Here is a 21,484-nt window from a genome sequence, read left to right as displayed (position 1 = left end):
AAAAGTATTGCCGATCACGACTTTTCATGTGGTCAGAACTTATCTACATATTCAATTCCAGATGGTTTTCGCCTACGTGGAAAGTCAATACAATGTAATAGGCAAAAAAGATTTCCCTCTGAATAGCTGGTGAAAAGAAGTGCAAAAATTTTATTTTTGAGTGCAATGGTGGAGAAACCACTCAGAACCCTTGGGACAGCCCCCCAAAGGACAACTGTGTCAAAAATTCTGGGGGAAACACTAATGGTGCATACACACAATCAGATTTTTTCTTCAGATATGGACGATAACGATTTAAAAATCGTTCAGTCGTTCATATCTGATGGAAAATCGTTCATATCTGACATGCCTGAACGATGGACGATCAACGATGCGCGTTCCCGTTTGTCAGATAACGATATCTGACATCTGATGGGTTTGCAGTCAGACTTGGACGATTCCATTCATTTTAATGCAGTCAAAAATCGTTCAATCGTTCCAATCGTTCAAAACTTTGGTCAAATCGTCCAAATCGTTCAAATCGTTTAATCGTTCTGTCGTTCATCTGACAAATCTGACAAGTCTGACAAATCTGACCGTGTGTACGCTCCATTAAAAACACCCCAAAAAAGTACTTTCAATTTGGTTGAAAAAACACATAGTGGGGGGACAAGTATAAAACCTAGTGAAATAGACTTCTTGGGGGTCTGCAAGGATGGGTCAGGTGTTTTATGATTGCAGGTGCATGCAACAGGTGCATTTTTCAAATTTTTAAAAACTTCACTTTAGAGACTTTAAAATATGCTAGCACCATTTCCAAGTACCCCAAATTTGGCAGGGCTACTTATTTTCACCAACAAATACTACTTAATGCTATTAAGCCATTCTTCACCACTTGTGCAAAGACTCTAATAAGAAGCTATTGAAACAACTTAAGTACCCCAAACAGTTTTATTAGGACTATTCAGACACATCTGCATTGAACCCAATGTTAGTGCATCTTTTTGTTGGGTTCAGGCTGATTTCCCCTATTCTGACAGCACTTTCCACCTGTTCTAATTTGCCTCATGCCGTGTTCGCGTGGTTTGTAAATGAATACGGCGAATATCAGGGATAGGCACGATAAGTTTCCGCATCCAAAAAACGCAATGTTGGCGAAAAGTCAGGCAGGCAAAACTTTTCCGCGGGTGCAAAACTAATTGAGTACGGCCCTATGTACTATTTCACAGAGGTACATTAGAAGTATTGATACTCTGGGAATAAATGCAGTTCATGAGGAGATTTGTTCTCTATATGAAAATTCCTCTGCAGTGAATGTATTAATCTATAAATGGCAACATTGTTTAAAGAAGCATTATCAATCTACTACATGTTAGTTTAGGTTTATACTGACTTTTTACTACTGGTGATACTGAATTGACGTACAGTATTGAAGCCATTTATTGGTGGTTGTTTTAAAGTGCAAACATTATCAGCTAGTAGTTTTATTTTTTAACATATGCAAACAATGTTTTTTATTTATGAATAACATGTTATCTTTCTGTTGTAATCATTTTCTAAATTATTTAAAATATTTTTAATTGTGTCCATCTGTGGCCGTATCCACTTTCTTAATTTCCCTTAAAGAGATGGAGGTCAAATAGATACAAACCTTACATCAGGCCTGTGTTAGCCATGATGCCAGAATAATATTTGTATTCTAACCCCCCTCCTCTTCACATAGAACATTTGGATAAAACTGATATGGATCACTGGTCACTCCTGTGTATTGGTATGCAGAGCAGGCTGTCACCAGGCCATACGGGTGCTAGCTGGGTTTAACACAGGAGGTAGAAGAGATATTCTGGCTCAGAAACAGGGTATTTTATGGGGGACATGCTAAGAAAACTTTGCTCCAAGCAGTGAAGGTCACAGGCAATGACCTTGGAAATAGTAAGTCCATAGAACTGGTGGTCAGATTAGTATGCAAGGATATTCCTTGGATAAAAGGGCAAAGGAGCATTGTTCACATACTGTAATATGGTTCAAAATCATCCCAAAGTTATTCTGGCGAGGGACTGGGGTGGAGTCCAAGATCGACAGAGCTAGGAAGAAAGTCAATGCAGTAATATAGTCACCACTAGTGGTGGAAGCATCATTCAGCATAAATACATACTATTAAAGGGCAAGGGTTTATACTGAAGTGACAGAGTGTACTTCTCAGACATAGGTTTGGGCATATTCAACAAGGCCTTGCAGGAAGCATTGCAAGAGTGAAGTGGTAGAGGCATACATGCCGACTATCTGGCTGCACCTTCCGGGAGGGAGCAGCCAGTTTGGCATTACTGGGGGCGTGGCCAGCAGACGGGGCCGCCAAGATGAGAAGTTTTTTGGGGCAGGGTGGGGGCGGAGCCACACGAGCGCGTCATTTTGGCCCCGCCACCGCTACACACTGCCGATATTACAGGCAGCGTGAAGCGGGGGGTGGTGCAAAAATGATGCGAATCGCGTCACCACCCCCCTTCGCTGCCGGGAGACTTGCGGTGGGACAGGAGGGGTCGGCGGCAGCCGGGAGACTTGCCTGCCATCCCGGGAGGTCGGGAGTGGCACCCGATTTTCGGGAGGCTCCCGACCAAATCTGGAGGGTAGGCAAGTATGGGTAGAGGTCACAGGATGGGGCTCTGGTCCTCAGGTTTCTAAGGACCTCCTGTGAAACACACAAATCTTTTAATTTAGGTTGCTAGAAGTTTTTTCTCCTCTTACATAGAACACCCCACATAAATGTGTCCCTATATTATATATTCTAATTACTCTTTATTTTGAACTGCATTGCTGATAACTGGATCATTTGCAAATCTGCAAAATACATCATTTACAAGTCTAGAATAATAACAAACTGACAATAACTAGGACTCTACTATATAGTGTAGCAATTATAAGAACAGAGCACAGTATTGTAACTTTATAATTAAACTTTTATAATGTTTTATTTAATCTTTTACAAACGACAACTATTTCTGTCTCAATAACCATGTATAGTATAAAACATGAAACTCTGGCGACATCTACTGGATAATTGTTTTGTATTTCAAGAAATGTTTTCACACAAAACAAAGATAGTTTGCATTAATTTAACATTTCAAATAGGTCTTCGTCCAAAAATAGAAGTGATAATATCTAATTATCACTAAAATACATTAAGCTTTGATGCAAACTGTAACTAATTTGTATAAAATTATGCCAACTTTCTTCCCAGAATTGCATCATATAGCTTTCCAGTTGATTTCACTTGAATGTCCCTGAAGCCACAGTCTGTGAGGAGCTTTGCGTATTCAGATGGGGTCCTTTCTTTGCCTTCCGTCTGGACCAACATGTTTAATGAGTACAGCTGGGAAGTCACTGGGCCACTTCTGTCTTCATTTAAAAGAACTTCAACCAGAAGTACTCCACCTCCTTTACATATCACAGAAGAAACAGACAAAGTACATTTCACAAGTGAGGATTATTGGAAAATTGATAACTAAAAATATATTTACTGTATATTACATGTATTTCAGATACTAATAGAGATATTTACCAAAGTGAAAAGAGAATGTACTAACCAAGCAACTTCTGGCTGTCATATTTTAAACACAGCCTGTAGGGTGACAGTTAAAATCTGATTAGTGAGTACTTTGTCTATCTTCACTTTATCTTTCTCCAAGCTAATTCTCCCCCTAAGAGACAATCATCCTTTTTCTCTCTTTTTTCTCTCTTTTTTCTCTCTTTTCTCTCTTTTTTCTCTCTTTTTTCTCTCTTTTTTCTCTTTTCTCTCTCTTTTTTCTCTTTTCTCTCTCTCTCTCTCTCTCTCTATATATATATATATGGAAGAAAGTGTTTGTGTCTGTTTGTTTGCTATTTATACATGGCCAGAGTTTTGTACCTACAGTAGCTCCACCAAATTTGGCATTTGAAGTTCGTCAGGGTCACATGCTGCCCACCAAGTAGGCCGTGGAAACTGTACTGATCTGAAGACATAGGCTGATATGCACCAGTGGTGAGTATGTAGGGCAGCAATGGAAGAGCAGTGAGTCGGAGGATCAACTGTCACACTGCACCTGCACTGACAGTTATTAATTTACTCCTAGCACATTTTCATATACCATGGTCTCCAATGCTGGTCTGCAATGTAAACAAATGAAGGCTGCAGATGTACTTCAAGGTCCATTTTTAAAACCGGCAATGCCATGTATGCCAGCTAATTATATATATATATATATAAATAAATATATATATATATATATATATATATACTGTACTCATCACTCACTGCTTTTGCCATTTCATATATATATATATACTGTACTCACCACTCACTGCTTTTGCTATTTCATTGACCATAACTTCTGTAGCTCACCTTAACTGCTTTCCAACACCCTCACTTGCTCCCATGTATTCTCACATCAAATTTAATATCTATACCCTTTACCCCACTATCTTATCTTCCCACTCAAAACCCTCCTTTCTCTGTCACTATCTTGGCTTGTCCCAATCCATCTATCACCTTGTACAACTACTCTTTCACCTTTGCTCTTGGCTCTACCACCTTTGTCACTTTTGTCAGCATCCAATGTTCTAAGCCCCAACCCTGGCACTCCAAACTTAATCACTCCAAAAATGCTCATTAAGTGCCACACATGGAAATCTCCCCCTCTTGCTGTGCTCCTTAAATTACTCTCATTTCATTGTATCCTCCCTAAAGCCAAATAGTTTTTCTTCAAGGTTCTCATCTGACCCCAATCCTCCAACCCACCTTCAACTCCCTTCTCTGCTCACCCTCCCTCTTCCTCCTTCTCCCTCCGCCTCTGATTTCACCTCAGTTTTCACCTCCAAAACAGAATCTATCAGACAGGAAAACTCGTCCACCAGATCTTTCCTGCCCTACCCCACTTCCCCTCTTCTACTCCCTCTTATGCTACTTCTTCATTGCAAGGTAAAATTAAGCTATTCTCTTATCTTCTCCCACTCCAACTTGCCCCCTTGATCCCTATCCATCCCACTCTTCCAATCTTTATCCACTCTGCCTCAACCTTGTCCCCATTTCCTTCAAACATACACTTGAATTCCCCATTTTAAAAAAAAATATTCTCTTGACCCCATCCCTCTCTCAAACTAGCAGACAAAACCTCTCCTTTTCTTCAAATCTTTAGAGAAGTTTGTCTACACCCATCTCACCAGCTTCCAATCTGAAAACTATTACTCTAATCTACTCCATCTGGCTTTCTGCCCCTCCATTCCACAGACACTGCCCAAATCAAAGTCACCAATGACCTCCTCAATGCCAAAGTCACAGACCGTTTCTCTGTTCACCTTGTTTTTGACCTCTCTGCAACATTTGTAACCATAGACAACACTATTCTTCTCCACATTCCATACTCATTTGAGCTTTGCAACACAGTCACCCCCTGGCTCTCTTTTTATCTCTGAAAGCAATCCTTCTCTGTCTCAACCACCAGCTTCATGTAGGAATCCCTCAAAGCTCTGTCCGTTACTCTCTTCCCTTTTTACTCTATACCTCCTAACTTAGTAATCTTATCAGCTACTGTACTTTAGTCTGCATCTACATCTTTAGGCTTTGGTCAGCAACTTCATCTTTATGATAATGATATCCAATCCTACGTGTCTTTACTGGACCTCTTCCAATTCTTAGTCTCTCTTACTTCAAGCTTTCTATCCTTTATTTCTTCTTGGATGCCTGAATGTTTGTTCAACCCTAATATTACCACAATGATCGCATTATTTTCCATGCTTAGACTTCCAATCAAAAATATATCAAGTTTAATACAATCATTTAAGTATTTTAATAATTATAATTTTAATTTTATTGATCTAAAAAACTTGTTTTGTTTGCTACAATTTTTGCTTGACTGATTTCCATTATGTTGAAATGTGCCCATACAGAATAAGCTTTTTGTTCATACTCAATAATTTAGGTTATATATGTATAATTCATATTATCTGCTCAATATACTTGAATAGCGTCGAGAAAGGAATTCCCATTACTATTGGATAATCAACCCAATTAACCCTTGTGTTTTAATGGAAGCATCTGAGTGTCCCCCTGGTTTATTGAAATCTGTGTGGTCCCATTACTAACCTTTGGAGGCTGCAGCTGCATGTGCTTTTCTGCTGAATCTGCTTTATTATTGTGGGCTTCTCCAGGTTTCTCTACACTCATTGGTGGCATCAGGATGTCATATATTGACATCCACATTACTGCAATGTTTAAAGAAGCATACACTGCATACTTCACTAGTGCAGGTATAGATTCTCAATGCGTAACTACTGTAGGTGCTCGCTGACTTTTGAAGAAGTGAGTAACAATATATGCTACTCCTGGTGACACTGTGACAAGGTAGGAAGAGCTAACTAAACATGTGAGCAAGAGAAGAGACTATTTTGAGCCCCATACAAGGATAACTTTGTTCAATGTACATTTAAAAGGCTTCAAAATCTATACCCATATTTGTTTGGCCGAGTATTAAGTAGTAAATTTAACACCAATGTTGCTAAAACTCCTATGAAAAGGCTGGATACATACCAATTCAAATCCTGAACTTAGCTGTACTTTTATTGTTAAAAATGTGAGCTGAATATAAAAAAATGTAATTGAACTGGAACCATTTGCCATTACATTAGCTCTTGAAATAGACGGCTTAATTTTTTAAAAGAATAAGAACTCACCAGGTCTACAGGATTGGTAAACTTTATTCAGCAGTTGATGACACTTATCTTCTGCCCAGTCGTGCATAATCCTGGCTATAATATATAGGTCTGCTTCAGGAATTGGGTCAGTAAAGAAATCTCCTTTTGTAAAAAAAAAATCATAATTTCAAACGCTGAAAAACAGAAGTAATTTAATAATGCATGGCAAACAGGCATATTTATAATGGGTGCAGGTTGTGCAGTGCACATGGGTCCAGTGGGGCCCCACACTGTACACACTGCACCCAGATTACACTTCCTTTGTGCAGGCAAGTGGGTCTATCTTCCTCGGGGGCTCCATCTTTCCAGGGATATTTTCTGGAAGATGACACTGAACAATGAAAGCAAAGACTCTGGTATGTGCCCGAGCCTTTACTCTTTTGTGTGCATGCGCCATCTTCCCAAATATTACAGGAAAGGTGGTGCAGAGGAGGAGAAGGGACCCGCTTGCTGTCACACGAGGTAAGATGTGCGGCTGAGGGGGGCCCACTGCTTAGAGATGGGTCCCTGCTGCACATGGGCTGGCTTGGGCATTATTACGCGCCTGATCTCAAAATTAAATAATGACTAAACTTAAAAAATTAATTGCTAACAAACAGTTCATACTTTAAAAATTCATAGAATTTTCCAATTGCATGACTACATGGAATTTGTCTCATTGCCAGTTTTAGATGTTAAAATGTAAAGAGGCCTATTTATTAGTAAACTTGTAAGAGGTTTCTCCACCATTGGGTGTGTTGGAGGTATAAACAGTGCCCCATTCACTCAGACTAATATACTATTAGATAGTCATCCCCTGAGTCTCTCCCTAGTCATCTCTATGACACAGCCATCATCTCCTATACTGGTGACAACCGTAGGCTAGTTTGAACAGAGTAGAGATCCAATACACTAAATGACAGCTGATCGATGTAGCAATCCAATCAGCTATAATTTCATTCCTTTAGCCTAACGTTGATCTTTTGGAGATCTTAAACAGTAACAGCAGTAACCTCTAACACAGGTGAGAATCTGACACAGTTGCAGCAAATAAACCATGGGCATCTCAAGGGTGATTTCTCAAAAAAATATTATAGCATGGTGGAAGGTGGTGTTATATAAAATGTACCAAAAGTCAGAATAGTATAAAAAATATCATGTCATGTATGTGTTCTCACTGCAATGCATTTTGGTGGGAAACTTCTTCTACTGAGGACACCATGTTGTTATTACACCTGAAGGGTGTATATGACCACACAAAGGAAGCACAAACTGAACCAACATACATAAATAAATAAAAGCATTGATATTAAAATTAACTATTTTAAAATGAATAAGAATAAAATACAGTACATATAATGTAAAATATATACATAAGCATATCAGTCATGAATACTGTAATTAAATAAATAAAACGCATAACTAAAATATGTGTCGTTAATAATGATAAGGTGTTACTCTTGAAACAAATATATTAAAATCATTAGAATTGTTAAATATACCAGCTGGAAGGATATTTAAAAAATATATATTATATAGTACAATAAATTTCTCCCTTGCATAGAAGAGATTAATTGTTCATCCACCTGTGATATATAGAAGGCTTTCTACAAGATGACAGAGAGATTAGCATTGCTGCCTCACAATATTCTATTGCTTATAATTTGTCCTGATGTGTTTTGGAACAAGAGTGCGCTACTGAGCATACTTCTGTCTTCCTGTCCTCCAGAAAGGCTTCATGTCCAGTTCCAAGATGGCCACCAAGCTCACTACTAAGCAAGTGTATAGTACATCTTGTCTTTACTGTAGAAATTAAGTTAGCTCCAATGAGAGAACTGGTTAATGCCTGCATTTATTGCTGTTCCAGCATCCAGCACCATTATCACAAGCTCCCCTCCATTAGCTTTGTACATGTAACAGTGAGCATGGCTGTACCTTCCATCTTTCAATAAACCAAAACCACTGGTTAAGTAACTGAGCTGTTCATAGTTTGAGTCATCTGCTGGTGTGTGCCTACATACAGTAACTCTGCAATATCATCACCGGCACACACATCATTTCCAACAATATGTAGCCTTGTTTGATAGATACATTACTAGACTTGACCTTGACGAGGCCTTCAAATCTAGTAAAACCTGTTCCCTGGAACACTATGTGTTCTACAGTACATGGTTCTCCTAATAATTTAATTTCAAGGTACTACAAAAAACAGGTGTTTGGAGAATAGGAATTTCCATAACAAAGTTATAAGTGACCCACTTCTGATATTTAGTAAATCAGATGCAGGTTTGGGAAGTACAGCACCACAGAGTGATCAGGGATCAATTCAGAGAACAATAAGATTTCACTTGCAGAAATCAGACCAACTGCAGAGTCCAATTTTATGGCAAAGCAGCAATACAATAGAGAAGTACACAAATAGGCAAGGCTCAGCCTTCTTGGCAATCCAATGACAAATCCTAGTAAACAGAAAAGGATCAGTCCAGGCAGGAATCAAACAGCAATGTCCAATAAATAAGTAATGGTCAGTGCAGACTGCAATCATATAAAAAATCCTGTAACAAGAAAGTTTTAGTCCAGTATTGAGTAACAGTAATAATGGTTATTACTGTCCCAAAGAAAAAAATTAAAATGCATTAAATTGTAAGTAAAGAATGATAAAAAATATTTTTTTAATTAATTAATTGGAGGCCATTATTGGTTTTAACAAGCAATAATGACATGTAATTATAAGGCCAATTAGACTAGAAGACTTTCAATTGCCTAATTAGTCATTGGAGGATGGAGGGGGGGTGTCCAAGGCGTTCTGAAGGGGTCTTCAAAATATTTAGCTTAAAATAAGCATTATTAATATTTTATACCTGCTCTGGGGCTGCGAGAAAATTGCTGCTGCCATTTCTATAGGAATTACTGTGACTGATTTTCTATTCAGCAATTGAATAGGAAAAAACTTGCGGCTGCCGGAAAAAGCATGTGCCAAGGGGTTTGTAAAAATTTTGCCTGCAATTGGATATTCGCTTATAACCAGCTTAGAGTGATGGGGGCCAATCAACAGCCTCCTTAAAGCTGTAGATCCTTGCACACCTGTGGCTGCGTTCATATAACCGCCTAATAACAAGTGGGACTGTCCAGCAGATATCAAGCAGCAAGTACAGGCTGGACAGAGAAGACAGTACTAGACTAACTGCTCCTGACATTCATATGCAACTAATGCTCTAATTAATCATTGTAAAATTCAAGATAAAGCCAACATACAGATGTGTCCACATACATCTAGCCTCCTTGTGCATTAAACAATCCTTCTATTCACGCTATGCCATGGCGCGACATTGTAGCGTCGAGCATCTGTTAGTGCTGCTTTTTCTTTATGGAGCATGATGTATGCCTATTTTTTCAGTAGTGTCCGGGGATAGGATGGTATTATAGTGGTAGAGAGACGGTTTAGTAAGCACAGGGTCCGGAGTTTAATTTCCCATGAGGTGCACTTATATTTGCAAATAAATATATGTGTGTATATATATCTTTTTGGTTTTAAAACATGGGTTGTGTATTATTATCACTATATATATTAATATTTTTTTTCTTCGTTATTTAGATTCTATATTACAAGTTATTTTTTATACTGGCTTAAATGTCCTATGGCAATATATAAGTATTGGAGTTCTGTTGGAGACAAAGTTGAGCTGAATGTCAATTCCCAAAGAGCCAAATTAAGTTGAACAACAGATGTATGCTTAATTAATGAGAATTTTGAGGAACCCGTGGAATTCAATTATTAATTAAAACAATGGGCTTATAAGGTTGAAAATACTGAAGGTAAATCACTCTTTGAAAAAGCTCCCAATACACAGGAGTGAAACACATCAGTGGATCAGGAGCCCATGTGGAGGAAATACGGGACTATCAGGATTACATTTTGCTTGCAAGCTATCACCTCATTGTCAGGTGTTTTTTCCTGCACGAGTGCACTGTAGTTTCTCCGGTGAGTTCATCTAACCCAGGGGTGGGGAACCTTTTTTCTGCCGAGGGCCATTTGGATGTTTATAAAATCATTCGCAGGCCATACAAAATTATCAACGTGTCTGCTATAAAGAGCCCAGCCCCACAGGAAAATTAAAAGGCACCCAGGCCAGTATTGCACAACTCCAGTTAAGTCTCCTCTCCTCCAACATAGCTACAGCAGTCAGACAGCAATGGGTGCTCCAGCAGGCCCAGACACCCACTGTCTCACACAGTCATCAGTCACTGTGTGTGGGGGTGCAGCACCATGGCTCCCTGGGAATGCATCAGCAGGGCTCACTCCCTCCTCCTTCCATCCCTCAGATATTCAGCAGACAGCCTGAGAGCTGCCTTACTCCGTGTCCCACTGCTCTGCGCTGTACCTCTCCGTCCTCCTCCGCTTAAGATGTCTGCGGGCGGGCTGAAGGAGAATGGGCGGCATGGGGCTGGACGGCGCTGCGTGACTTCTGATGTCACACTGCGGCGCCGCGCACAGCCGGGCAGCGTCTGAGCTGAGTGCTCAGGGTTCAGCGATGCCTGAAAAAAAACAAAGAGAGGGAAGAGAACCACAGCTGGCCGGGCCTGATAAAATGGTCTTGCGGGCTGTATGCGGCCCGCGGGCCGGAGGTTCCCCATCCCTGATCTAACCGATTGGGACATAGAGGTTTTCAGTACTCACAGCGGACATCAATGCTTATAAGTAAAGCAGCATTTGGCAGTGGGACATAAGGACAGTTTGTGGTTACAGCTGCCCAGCCACAGATTACATCATAGTGGATACCCAGGATTACTTTACCCGTCTACTACACAGGACTTTGGCGGTTATCCCTGAGAGTGGTGACTATTGATTTTGCTTCACTTTGCTTGTCTTATTGAACCAGGAGTGATAAGCTGGTATATTTCTCTGGACTAAGACTTTTTAATATATAGTATAATTTCTATTAGTCACATCAGAAACATCGCCATGGGGTTATTATTATAACCAAAGTTGTGCATTAACATCTGTTGTCTTTATTTTAATGCATTTAAGGTATAAAGTATTATATGAAATACTCTTGCATTTAGGTTATACAGCCGGTTGTATTTTAGATGGATATCATCTTTGGTGTGCATTATATTAGATAAATATATATATATATATATATATATATATATATCTTTTAATTAATTTATCCAACCCCCTGAGTATATATGTATATTTTTTATATATACACTTTTTATTCACTTTGGATTAGCGCAAATTGATTTAATATATTTTTTTCATTAGAGTTACACCATATTGATTAGTGGTAGTTGTGTGTCCTCACAAACACGTATATCTATTTGCTGCTGACTTTTTATAAAGTTATGTTATTCTGAGTTTCACATTAGCTACTATTATATTTTAGTATTTAGCGCCTGCACCCTGTTTTTGTGTTTAGAAATAGGACACCCAAGCAATTTTAATTAAAAGATCTAGGGACACTTTTGATGTCTGACTAAATCTGCAGACTAGTTTGATTTGACAAAAATTTTGGTCATCAAACTCCATTAAACACCAGATAAATATCAGATCATATACAGATGTGTCATCATACACCAAGCCTCAATACGCCATACAACGTGAGACACTCGATGTGACTGAGCTGCGCTAAGCAGTGTAGCATGGCGACTTTTGCTTTAAATTGTGCTTCTTAGTTGCATCTCAAATGCAGCAAAACATCACTCAATGTGTCTTAGAGACACTGGGCTGTGATTTTAACCGCACAAAAATTTGTTTTACACACATAAAAAGTCACAGATAAAGCACAAGTAAACTTTTGAGAAAAAGCCGTGGGCGCTGCATCATAGCTTTTAGTATACAGAATCAGACTCATTCGCACACAGATGTACAACTATTGCACATCAAATTGAGCAGTGCAGTCCAGCTAAGCAGTTTTGTTGCTTTCAATTGTTTAATTTGTGTGAGTAAGATACACACTTTGAGCGAAAAAGACAGGACTTGGCACAGGACTTGGCACATCGAGAAGGACAGTTTGGCACAACTGGTGTATGAGGACTCTTCCATGTAGAGCTTCCATTTATATAGAGAGTTATGGAAGGGACTGCTGGTGCAAATGATGAAATGTTCCCAAAAGTCCCCAAATTAGCTAATCTAGGAGTCACTGGGGTTTTGATAGCAACTCCCAGGCACTGTAGACAAAAGGTATCCTGGTATTTAAAATACTGTAACCATGAAAGAAACAGATTTTAAAAAAACAAATATGGAAAGTTTGTTACCCTCTTTGAATTTTGTAAACAATATAATTTATTGTATATAAATATTTACTGTCTATGATTTATGACGGATTTGTAAGAGGATTTTGATACATTTCCATAATTCCTCCCTCTCCACTAATACACAAGCACATATGCCATTAAATATTTGAAACCCTGCTACACACAAAGAAACTTATGTTATTAGCAGTGTCACAGACACCCCTATTTTCAAGATTTCTAATGGAGCTTTTATTTGTATTACTTCAAATAGAACTGATGGCTTGTAGTACTGTGACTCTAGATCATTTTAACCAGCAAAACAATCCATTTTCCAAAAAGATCTTTAGACAGAAAAAAAAGGTTGTAGAGGATTAACATTTGCCTACAGTACTACAAAAGCACATTTATTGAATACTCTATGGTTGCTTTTTAATTTGTCACTCTATTAAGTAAAACACAAACCATACTTCTTTCTAGTAGGCTGATATTTGTGCCTACAAATGATTACAATAGCTTTAATTGGTTCTGTAATTTCAATAAATGTATTTAGAATGTCAAAAACATCTGATTAGCACTGACAGTATCCCTAATATGACTGTCAAACCTCCAATGAACCTCCAACTTGTTTGAGAAATGTTTCTGATTTTCATAGTATCTTTAACTCCCCCTCTACCTTTAATTCTTCATATGCCAAAGGATCTTACATTGATGCTTTTTATAGGATTGTCTTGCAATATATCTCAATCTGTTGCCAGGGATAATCTTAACAATAGAAAAGATTAGTCCTGCAGCTATTAGGCTGGAACATTTATAATTTTCTAAACATTAAAATATTAGACATTTCTGTATTTCACCAGTTCCCCAAGATGCTAAACTTAAGATGCCCATACACGGTGCTATAAAGCAGACAATCCGATTGATCAGTATGATATTGCTGCTATATCGTACCGTGTATGGGCATGATATCAGATAGTGCGCACACCAGAGAGGCCATACATCACACCTCCAGATCTTACTGCAGGTTCAGCTAGGGTTGCGATGTACGATCCCATGTGGCCTTATGCGGGGGGAGGGGGGGGTGCTGGTATATTGGGCGCTCACCCACCTGATCACACCATGTGTGGGGAATGCCCAATATGTTGGCCGTCGGATCCGCCATCGCATGGCAAGGTGCATATCCCACCATGTATGGGGCGGCTTTAGATCCATCAGAGAGTGTGTTTGTGAGTGTCAGTTGAATATAAAATAATACAAAAATACTTTACACGCTCTATATATGCATGTTTCTGTAATGTACAGCCATGGCCAAAAGTTTTGAGAATGACACAACTATTGGTTTTCACAAAGTCTGCTGCTTCAGTTTTTATGATGGCAATTTGCATATACTCCAGAATGTCATGAAGAGTGATAAGATGAATTGCAATTAATTGCAAAGTCCCTCTTTGCCATGACAATGAACTTAATCCCAAAAACAACATTTCCACTGCATTTCAGCCGTGCCACATCATGTCAGTGAGTCTCTCGTTAACACAGGTGACAGTGTTGACAAAGACAAGGCTGGAGATCACTCTGTCATGCTGATTGAGTTAGAATAACAGACTCGATGCTTTAAAAGGAGGGTGGAGGTTGAAATAATTGTTCTTCCTCTTTTAACCATGGTTACCTGCAAGAAAAAATGTGCAGTCATCATTGCTTTGCACAAAAAAGGCTTCACAGGCAAGGATATTGCTGCTAGTAAGATTGCACCTAAATCAACCATTTATTGGATCATCAAGAACTTCAAGGAGAGAGGTTCAATAGCTGTGAAGAAGGCTTCAGGATGCCCAAGAACATCCACCAAGCACCAGGATGTCTCCTAAAGTTGATTCAGCTGCAGGATAGGGGCACCACCAGTGCTGAGCTTGCTCAGAAATGGCAGCAGGCAGGTGTGAGTGAATCTTCACGCCCAGTGTGGTGAAGACTTTTGGAGGATGGCCTGTTGTCAAGAAGGGCAGCAAAGAAGCCACTTCTCTTCAGGAAAAACATCAAGGACAGACTGATATTCTGCAAAAGATACAGGGATTGGACTGGAGTAAAGTTATTTTTTGTGATGAATCCCCTTTCCGATTGTTTGGGGCATCTGGCATCCACTTATCTGGAGAAGGAAAGGTGAGCGCTATCATCAGTCCTGTGTCATGCCAACAGTAAAGCATCCTGAGACCATTCATTTGTGGGGTTGCTTCTCAGCCAAGTCAGTGGGCTCACTCACAATTTTTCCTAAGAACACAGCCATGAATAAAGAATGGTAACAAACATCCTCCAAGAGCAACTTCTCCCAACCACCCAAGAACAGTATGGTGATGAACAATGCCTTTTCCAGCATGATGGAGACCCTTGCCATGAGGCAAAAGTGATAACTAAGTGGCTCGGGGAACAAAACATCAAAATTTTGGGTCCATGGCCAGGAAACTCCCCAGACCTTAATCCCATTGAGAACTTGTGGTCAATCCTCAAGAGGTGGATGGACAAACAAAAACCCACAAATTCTGACAAACTCCAAGCATTGATTAGGCAAGAATGGACAGCCATTAGTACAGTAAAAATGCCTTAATGATTGCTTTGATTTTGTTGGATTTTTGGGAAGATGGAGGCAAATGGTCAAACCACTTTTGAGTTCACTAACACAAAAGAAAAGGCAAAATTTTGTGCCAAGCCTCCTACATGATCAATAGATGTAACTACATCCTGTGATCGGGTCCAGTCCAGATATATTTATTAATGCTGGTGTTTTCCCAAAATTATTAAGAGATTATTGTGAACTGCATATGAGTTTTAAATAAAAGCTCTGCATATAGGGTTGATACTTTATATGGCTGTATTATGATGTGGTTACATATAGAGCAATCATATTTTTATATGCAGATATTACTGTATGATACCTGGGGATTAGGGGATTTGTGCTTTGATGACTGTGGTGTCTATACAGGGTGTATTTGTGATATATTGTGACAAAATTGAGTCTGGATTCAAAATAGTGGCTACCATATTGTCTGCACAACATATATATATATGTATATATATATATGTATATATATATATATCAATGCATGTAGAGGGGCACTCACAATATCACGTTTTATGCCGGGGTGCCATCCATCTGTGATAAATATACGCAAGGAGACCCCTGTACCCCAGGGATCAGGCAGCACTCAGCGGACTTCCAAAAGTAGCAAATAGATTTTATTCCATAAATCAACGTTTCAAGACCTACACGGTCTTTTCATCAGGATATACATTAAACATATAAAACAAAAATAAGCTTACCTATATACCCAAGTGCATCAAAGAAAAATCTAACACCAGCTGCTTTCCGTGACCAGCGTCGTCTCGTGGAGCACAGGGTCCGTGACCTCATCACTCTGCGTTTAGACCGGCAAGGAACTCCCCCAGCGTTGTCTAGGAAACTATTACCAGGCAATAATAAACAAACATCTCTGAAAGGAATATGTGATACCCAGGGCCGCGGACCTCTGCTGCTCCCAGAGAGAGCAACTGTGAACAAACAAAATAATAAAATATTTAAAAGTGAGCAGTGCACATATAAATAAAAGCAAATCAGACAAATATTTAAAAAGCACAAGTCAACGTAAACGGCAATAGTATGTATAGTGCAGCAAATAGATATTGATATGTATAAGTACCAAGGTTTATATTATAAACATCCAATGTGGTCAATACTGGTAAATATAAGTCAGCATTAGTTTAATCCTATACTCAATCTCAAATATTCAGGTTAGTTATAAGCATGTATTCCAGGAAAGTTTTTCATTGAGCCCACCAGGAGATACTGTATTAAGGGAAAATATCCAACGTGCTTCCCTTATCGAGAGCAATTTTTCCCTGTCTCCTCCTCGACTCAATGGGGGTATATGATCAATGATTTTATAACTCAGATCTTTTAGTTGGTGCTTTAATTCACTGAAGTGTCTGGCCACTGGTTGCTCGCTTACTTTGCCTCCGATGGCCGCTTTAATGGCCATCCTTTCTTTGAACATTCTGATTGTCTGTCCAATGTAGCAAAGACCACACGGACAAGTTATCATATATACCACAAAGCGAGATGAACAGGTAACCACATGTTTAATGTCAAACACTCTACCAGTATGTGGGTGCTTAAAAGTGGAACCCATCTCCAAGTATTTGAATGTGGTACATGAAATGCACCTATAGCATCCAGGCTGTTTTGTAGATGTAAAATTGTTCTTCCGTCTAAGAGAGGTTATGTCACTCTTCACTAGAATGTCTTTAAGATTTCTACCCCGTCTGTAGCTTACTAAAGGAAATTTGTTTGATAAACCGGGCAGATCTTTGTCACTCCGGATAATTGGCCAGAGTGCCTTTGATGCTCTAGGGATCACGGAACTTGCCAAAGTGTATTCTGTGATCAGGGGGATTTTATTCCTAGTGTCCCGTATGATCGAGTTATTCAACAATGTCAACCTTGGCATTTGTAGTACTTCTTTCTTTTGTCTTAATGTCTGTTTATTGTACCCTCTTTTTACAAACTTAGTGACAATCTGATCAAGTTGCTTTTCCACTTCAGAGCTGTTACTGGTAATGCGAACTGCACGTATCATCTGGGACCTAGCCAGTCCCTTTTTCAATGCCGGAGGATGAAAACTGCTTGACATAAGTAGCGTATTGTGATCAGTGTCCTTGGTGTATAATGATGTCTCAAATTTATTATTAATTATCTTAATGGTGACATCCAGATAATTAATAGATGAGGTACTGTATTCAAAGGTGAATTTAATAGGGGTATTTTGATGATTGACATTAGAAATCATGTTTTTAAAGGATAATTCATCCCCTTTCCAGAGCAGGAGCTGGTCGTCTATATATCTCACATAGAGACTTATATTCGCTGCGATGGCTGGATCTGTAAAGAAAAAATTCTCTTCGGGCAAACATAAATATGTTGGCAAAGGCTGGTGCCCATAGCACATCCGCTTCATTGTAGATAATACTCGCCATTAAATAAAAAATAGTTTCTAGTCAGGGTAAGTTCTAACAGAGATATAAAGAAGTCAATATCTACAACATCAAAATTCACCTTATGTAGAAATGTTCTTGTGGCTTCAATGCCTTCCTTATGCGGTATCACCGTGTACAGACTCTTAACATCAAGTGTACACATTAAGGTATTATCTGGTACATGTCCAAAAGAGGAGAGTCTCTGTAAAAGGGAAGTAGTGTCCTTGAGAAATGTTTTTTGTGCCATAACAAATGGTTTTAGAAGGTTATCCAAAAATTGAGAGATAGGTTGGTACAAAGATCCTCTGGTAGAAATTATAGGTCTGCCAGGTGGTTGGGTCTGGTCCTTGTGGATCTTGGGCACAGTATACAGTAGTGGTACCAACGGGTGCGATTGTATTAGTAATTTGATAATTTTTGGTTCCAAAATTTTATTTTCATGGGCCTGTGATAAAATATTGTCCAGTTCCCTTTTGTACAATTCTGTTGGATCACCTCTGAGTTTTTCATATGTATTGTGGTCAGACAATTGTCTATCAATCTCATATTGATAATCTTGTAGATTTTGAATAACTAAGGCTCCCCTTTGGCCGCGGGGCGGATAATAGAGGGGTCCTCTGATAGCGTTTCCAGAGCTTTCTGTTCCTCCGGAGATAGATTATGATAAATTTTAGGTTGTGCCTGTAAAAACCGGTGGACTGAGTCATCCATCAGTCTAGAAAATGTTTTTATTGAAGAATTGTTTGATATTGGATCAAAGTTGGAAGAAGAGTGCTTTTTTAGAAAAGATGTATACAATGAAGGGGATTCCTCAGAATTAAGATTTTCTTGATGTTGAAAGTATTCCTTTCATCTCAATGTACGTGCAAATTTATAATTATCAAGTTTCCAATCAAAATCATTGTGTTTATTGGTTGGAATAAAGGACAACCCTTTTTTAAGTACTCTAGCTTCAATGTCTGTGATTGTTCTTGATGAAAGATTAAAAATCAGGTTTTCTTCTTGGTTGCTTTTCTGGAGCCTTTTGGTCTGACCACCACGTCTTGTGGATTTAATGGTGGTAATTCTCCTTGCTTCCTGGTACTTACCCCTAAAGGGATAGACCGCGGAGTTGAAGGCTCATCTGAATCCTGCACCTGAAAATCGCTATCACTTTGTGAAGACATTGGTTCTTTTCTCAATCTTTGTTTCCTATTTCTCCAATTAGGGTGTCCTCTTGAAGGACCTGTTGGAGTTGGTCCAAAGCCGCTAAGCCAATGGTAAACCCGATTTTCTTCATAATCTAAACTCACTGTGGCCCACTTTCCTTTTTTATATTTTAATAAATCTTTTTTGTATTGGTCACATTGGATTGCTAATTTATTCCAAAGTTGTTGGTAGGTATTATCATCCAACATTTTTTTATTTTTAGTTGTATAAGTCTCAATTTTTGTTTTAACATTTTTAAGTTCCTTGCCTGACTCCTCGATCACTAAAATCAAAAGGTCCAAACTACATTTATTTAAAATTGCTACCAATCTACGGCAAAATTCCGCATTGTTACGTCCTATAGTTGGACAATTCTTTATCCTAAAACCACGAGGTATTAGTTTAGCTCTAAAATAATCAGATAAAGTGCTGCCGTGCAATAAGTAGTCTATTTCTTTTCTTTTTAATTTAATAAGATGGTTGTATATATCTTCAGCAGAATTAGCATCCTGTAGTGTGGTCTCATTTGATTGAAATCGTATTGCAGAAATTTCTGCTTCAGAGAAACTTAACTTAAATAGATATTGATATGTATAAGTCCCAAGGTTTATATTATAAACATCCAATGTGGTCAATACTGGTAAATATCTATTTGCTGCACTATACATACTATTGCTGCTTACGTTGACTTGTGCTTTTTAAATATTTGTCTGATTTGCTTTTATTTATATGTGCACTGCTCACTTTTAAATATTTTATTATTTTGTTTGTTCACAGTTGCTCTCTCTGGGAGCAGCAGAGGTCCGCGGCCCTGGGCAACACATATTCCTTTCAGAGATGTTTGTTTATTATTGCCTGGTAATAGTTTCCTAGACAACGCTGGGGGAGTTCCTTGCCAGTCTAGACGCAGAGTGATGAGGTCACGGACCCTGTGCTCCATGAGACGACGCTGGTCACGGAAAGCAGCTGGTGTTAGATTTTTCTTTGATGCACTTGGGTATATAGGTAAGCTTATTTTTGCTTTATATGTTTAATGTATATCCTGATGAAAAGACTGTGTAGGTCTTGAAATGTCGATTTATGGAATAAAATCTATTTGCTACTTTTGGAAGTCCGCTGAGTGCCGCCTGATCCCTGGGGTACAGGGGTCTCCTTGCGTATATTTATCACAGATGGATGGCACCCCGGCATAAAACGTGATATTGCGAGTGCCCCTCTACATGCATTGATGTAATTTGGACTGATCTTTTCAGCCCAAAGACTGGAGGCACCGAAGAAATTAGATTCTTCCAGTGATACATTGAAATTTCTGTTTGCACTGTTCACTTGCACTTTTGCACCAAGCTCTTGTAATTTGCACAAACTGAATTTGGCACAGGCACTTTAGCATTCTCTTCTGCTGGCATTTGGAAGAATTTTTTGCAAGCAAGTGGAATACAGTTGTACTTCATTATTTGTGTTTTGCACCTTTGAATAAATATGGATTCAACTAACCTAGACTGTGACCCTTTATCCTTTGTCAACTTGGATCTACCTAAGGGAGAAACGTTAAGTTTCTCTGAAGAAGAAATTTCTGCAATACTATTTCAATCAAATGAGACCACACTACAGGACGCTAATTCTGCTGAAGATATATGCAACCATCTTATTAAATTAAAAAGAAAAGAAATAGACTACTTATTGCACGGCAGCACTTTATCTGATTATTTTAGAGCTAAACTAATACCTCGTGGTTTTAGGATAAATAATTGTCCAACTATAGGATGTAAAAATGCGGAATTTTGCTGTAGATGGGTAGCAATTTTAAATAAATGTAGTTTGGACCTTATGATTTTAGTGATCGAGGAGTCAGGCAAGGAACTTAAAAATGTTAAAACAAAAATTGAGACTTATACAACTAAAAATAAAAAAATGTTGGATGATAATACCTACCAACAACTTTGGAATAAATTAGCAATCCAATGTGACCAATACAAAAAAGATTTATTAAAATATAAAAAAGGAAAGTGGGCCACAGTGAGTTTAGATTATGAAGAAAAGCGGGTTTACCGTTGGCTTAGCGGCTTTGGACCAACTCCAACAGGTCCTTCGAGAGGACGCCCTAATTGGAGAAATAGAAAACAAAGATTGAGAAAAGAACCAATGTCTTCACAAAGTGATAGCGATTTTCAGGTGCAGGATTCAGATGAGCCTTCAACTCCGCGGTCTATCCCTTTGACCACGTGGTGGTCAGACCAAAAGGCTCCAGAAAAGCAACCAAGAAGAAAACCTGATTTTTAATCTTTCATCAAGAACAATCACAGACATTGAAGCTAGAGTACTTAATAAAGGGTTGTCCTTTATTCCAACCAATAAACACAATGAT

The 21,484-nt window shown here is 38.7% G+C and overlaps 1 protein-coding gene across 1 annotated transcript in view; it reads right to left on the bottom strand.

Annotated features, from left to right (window-relative positions):
* Positions 1 to 3,024: 3,024 nt before the first annotated feature.
* The window catches only part of LOC148539262 (acetylserotonin O-methyltransferase-like), a 92,244-nt gene continuing 73,784 nt past the window's right edge, over positions 3,025 to 21,484 (bottom strand). Inside the window, exons 7-8 of the mRNA XM_088451527.1 lie at positions 6,682 to 6,804; positions 3,025 to 3,411 (exon numbers count right to left, since the gene is read on the bottom strand). Of these exons, the coding sequence (XP_088307653.1) occupies positions 3,194 to 3,411; positions 6,682 to 6,804 (341 nt within the window). The 3' untranslated portion in view covers positions 3,025 to 3,193. The remainder of the gene's footprint in view (positions 3,412 to 6,681; positions 6,805 to 21,484) is intronic.

Source organism: Taudactylus pleione, unplaced genomic scaffold (assembly GCF_031769625.1).
Source record: "Taudactylus pleione unplaced genomic scaffold, aTauple2 ptg000026l, whole genome shotgun sequence".
NCBI lineage: Eukaryota > Metazoa > Chordata > Amphibia > Anura > Myobatrachidae > Taudactylus > Taudactylus pleione.
Note: the sequence above shows the minus strand (reverse complement) of the source record. Positions and strands in the feature narration are given on the sequence as shown.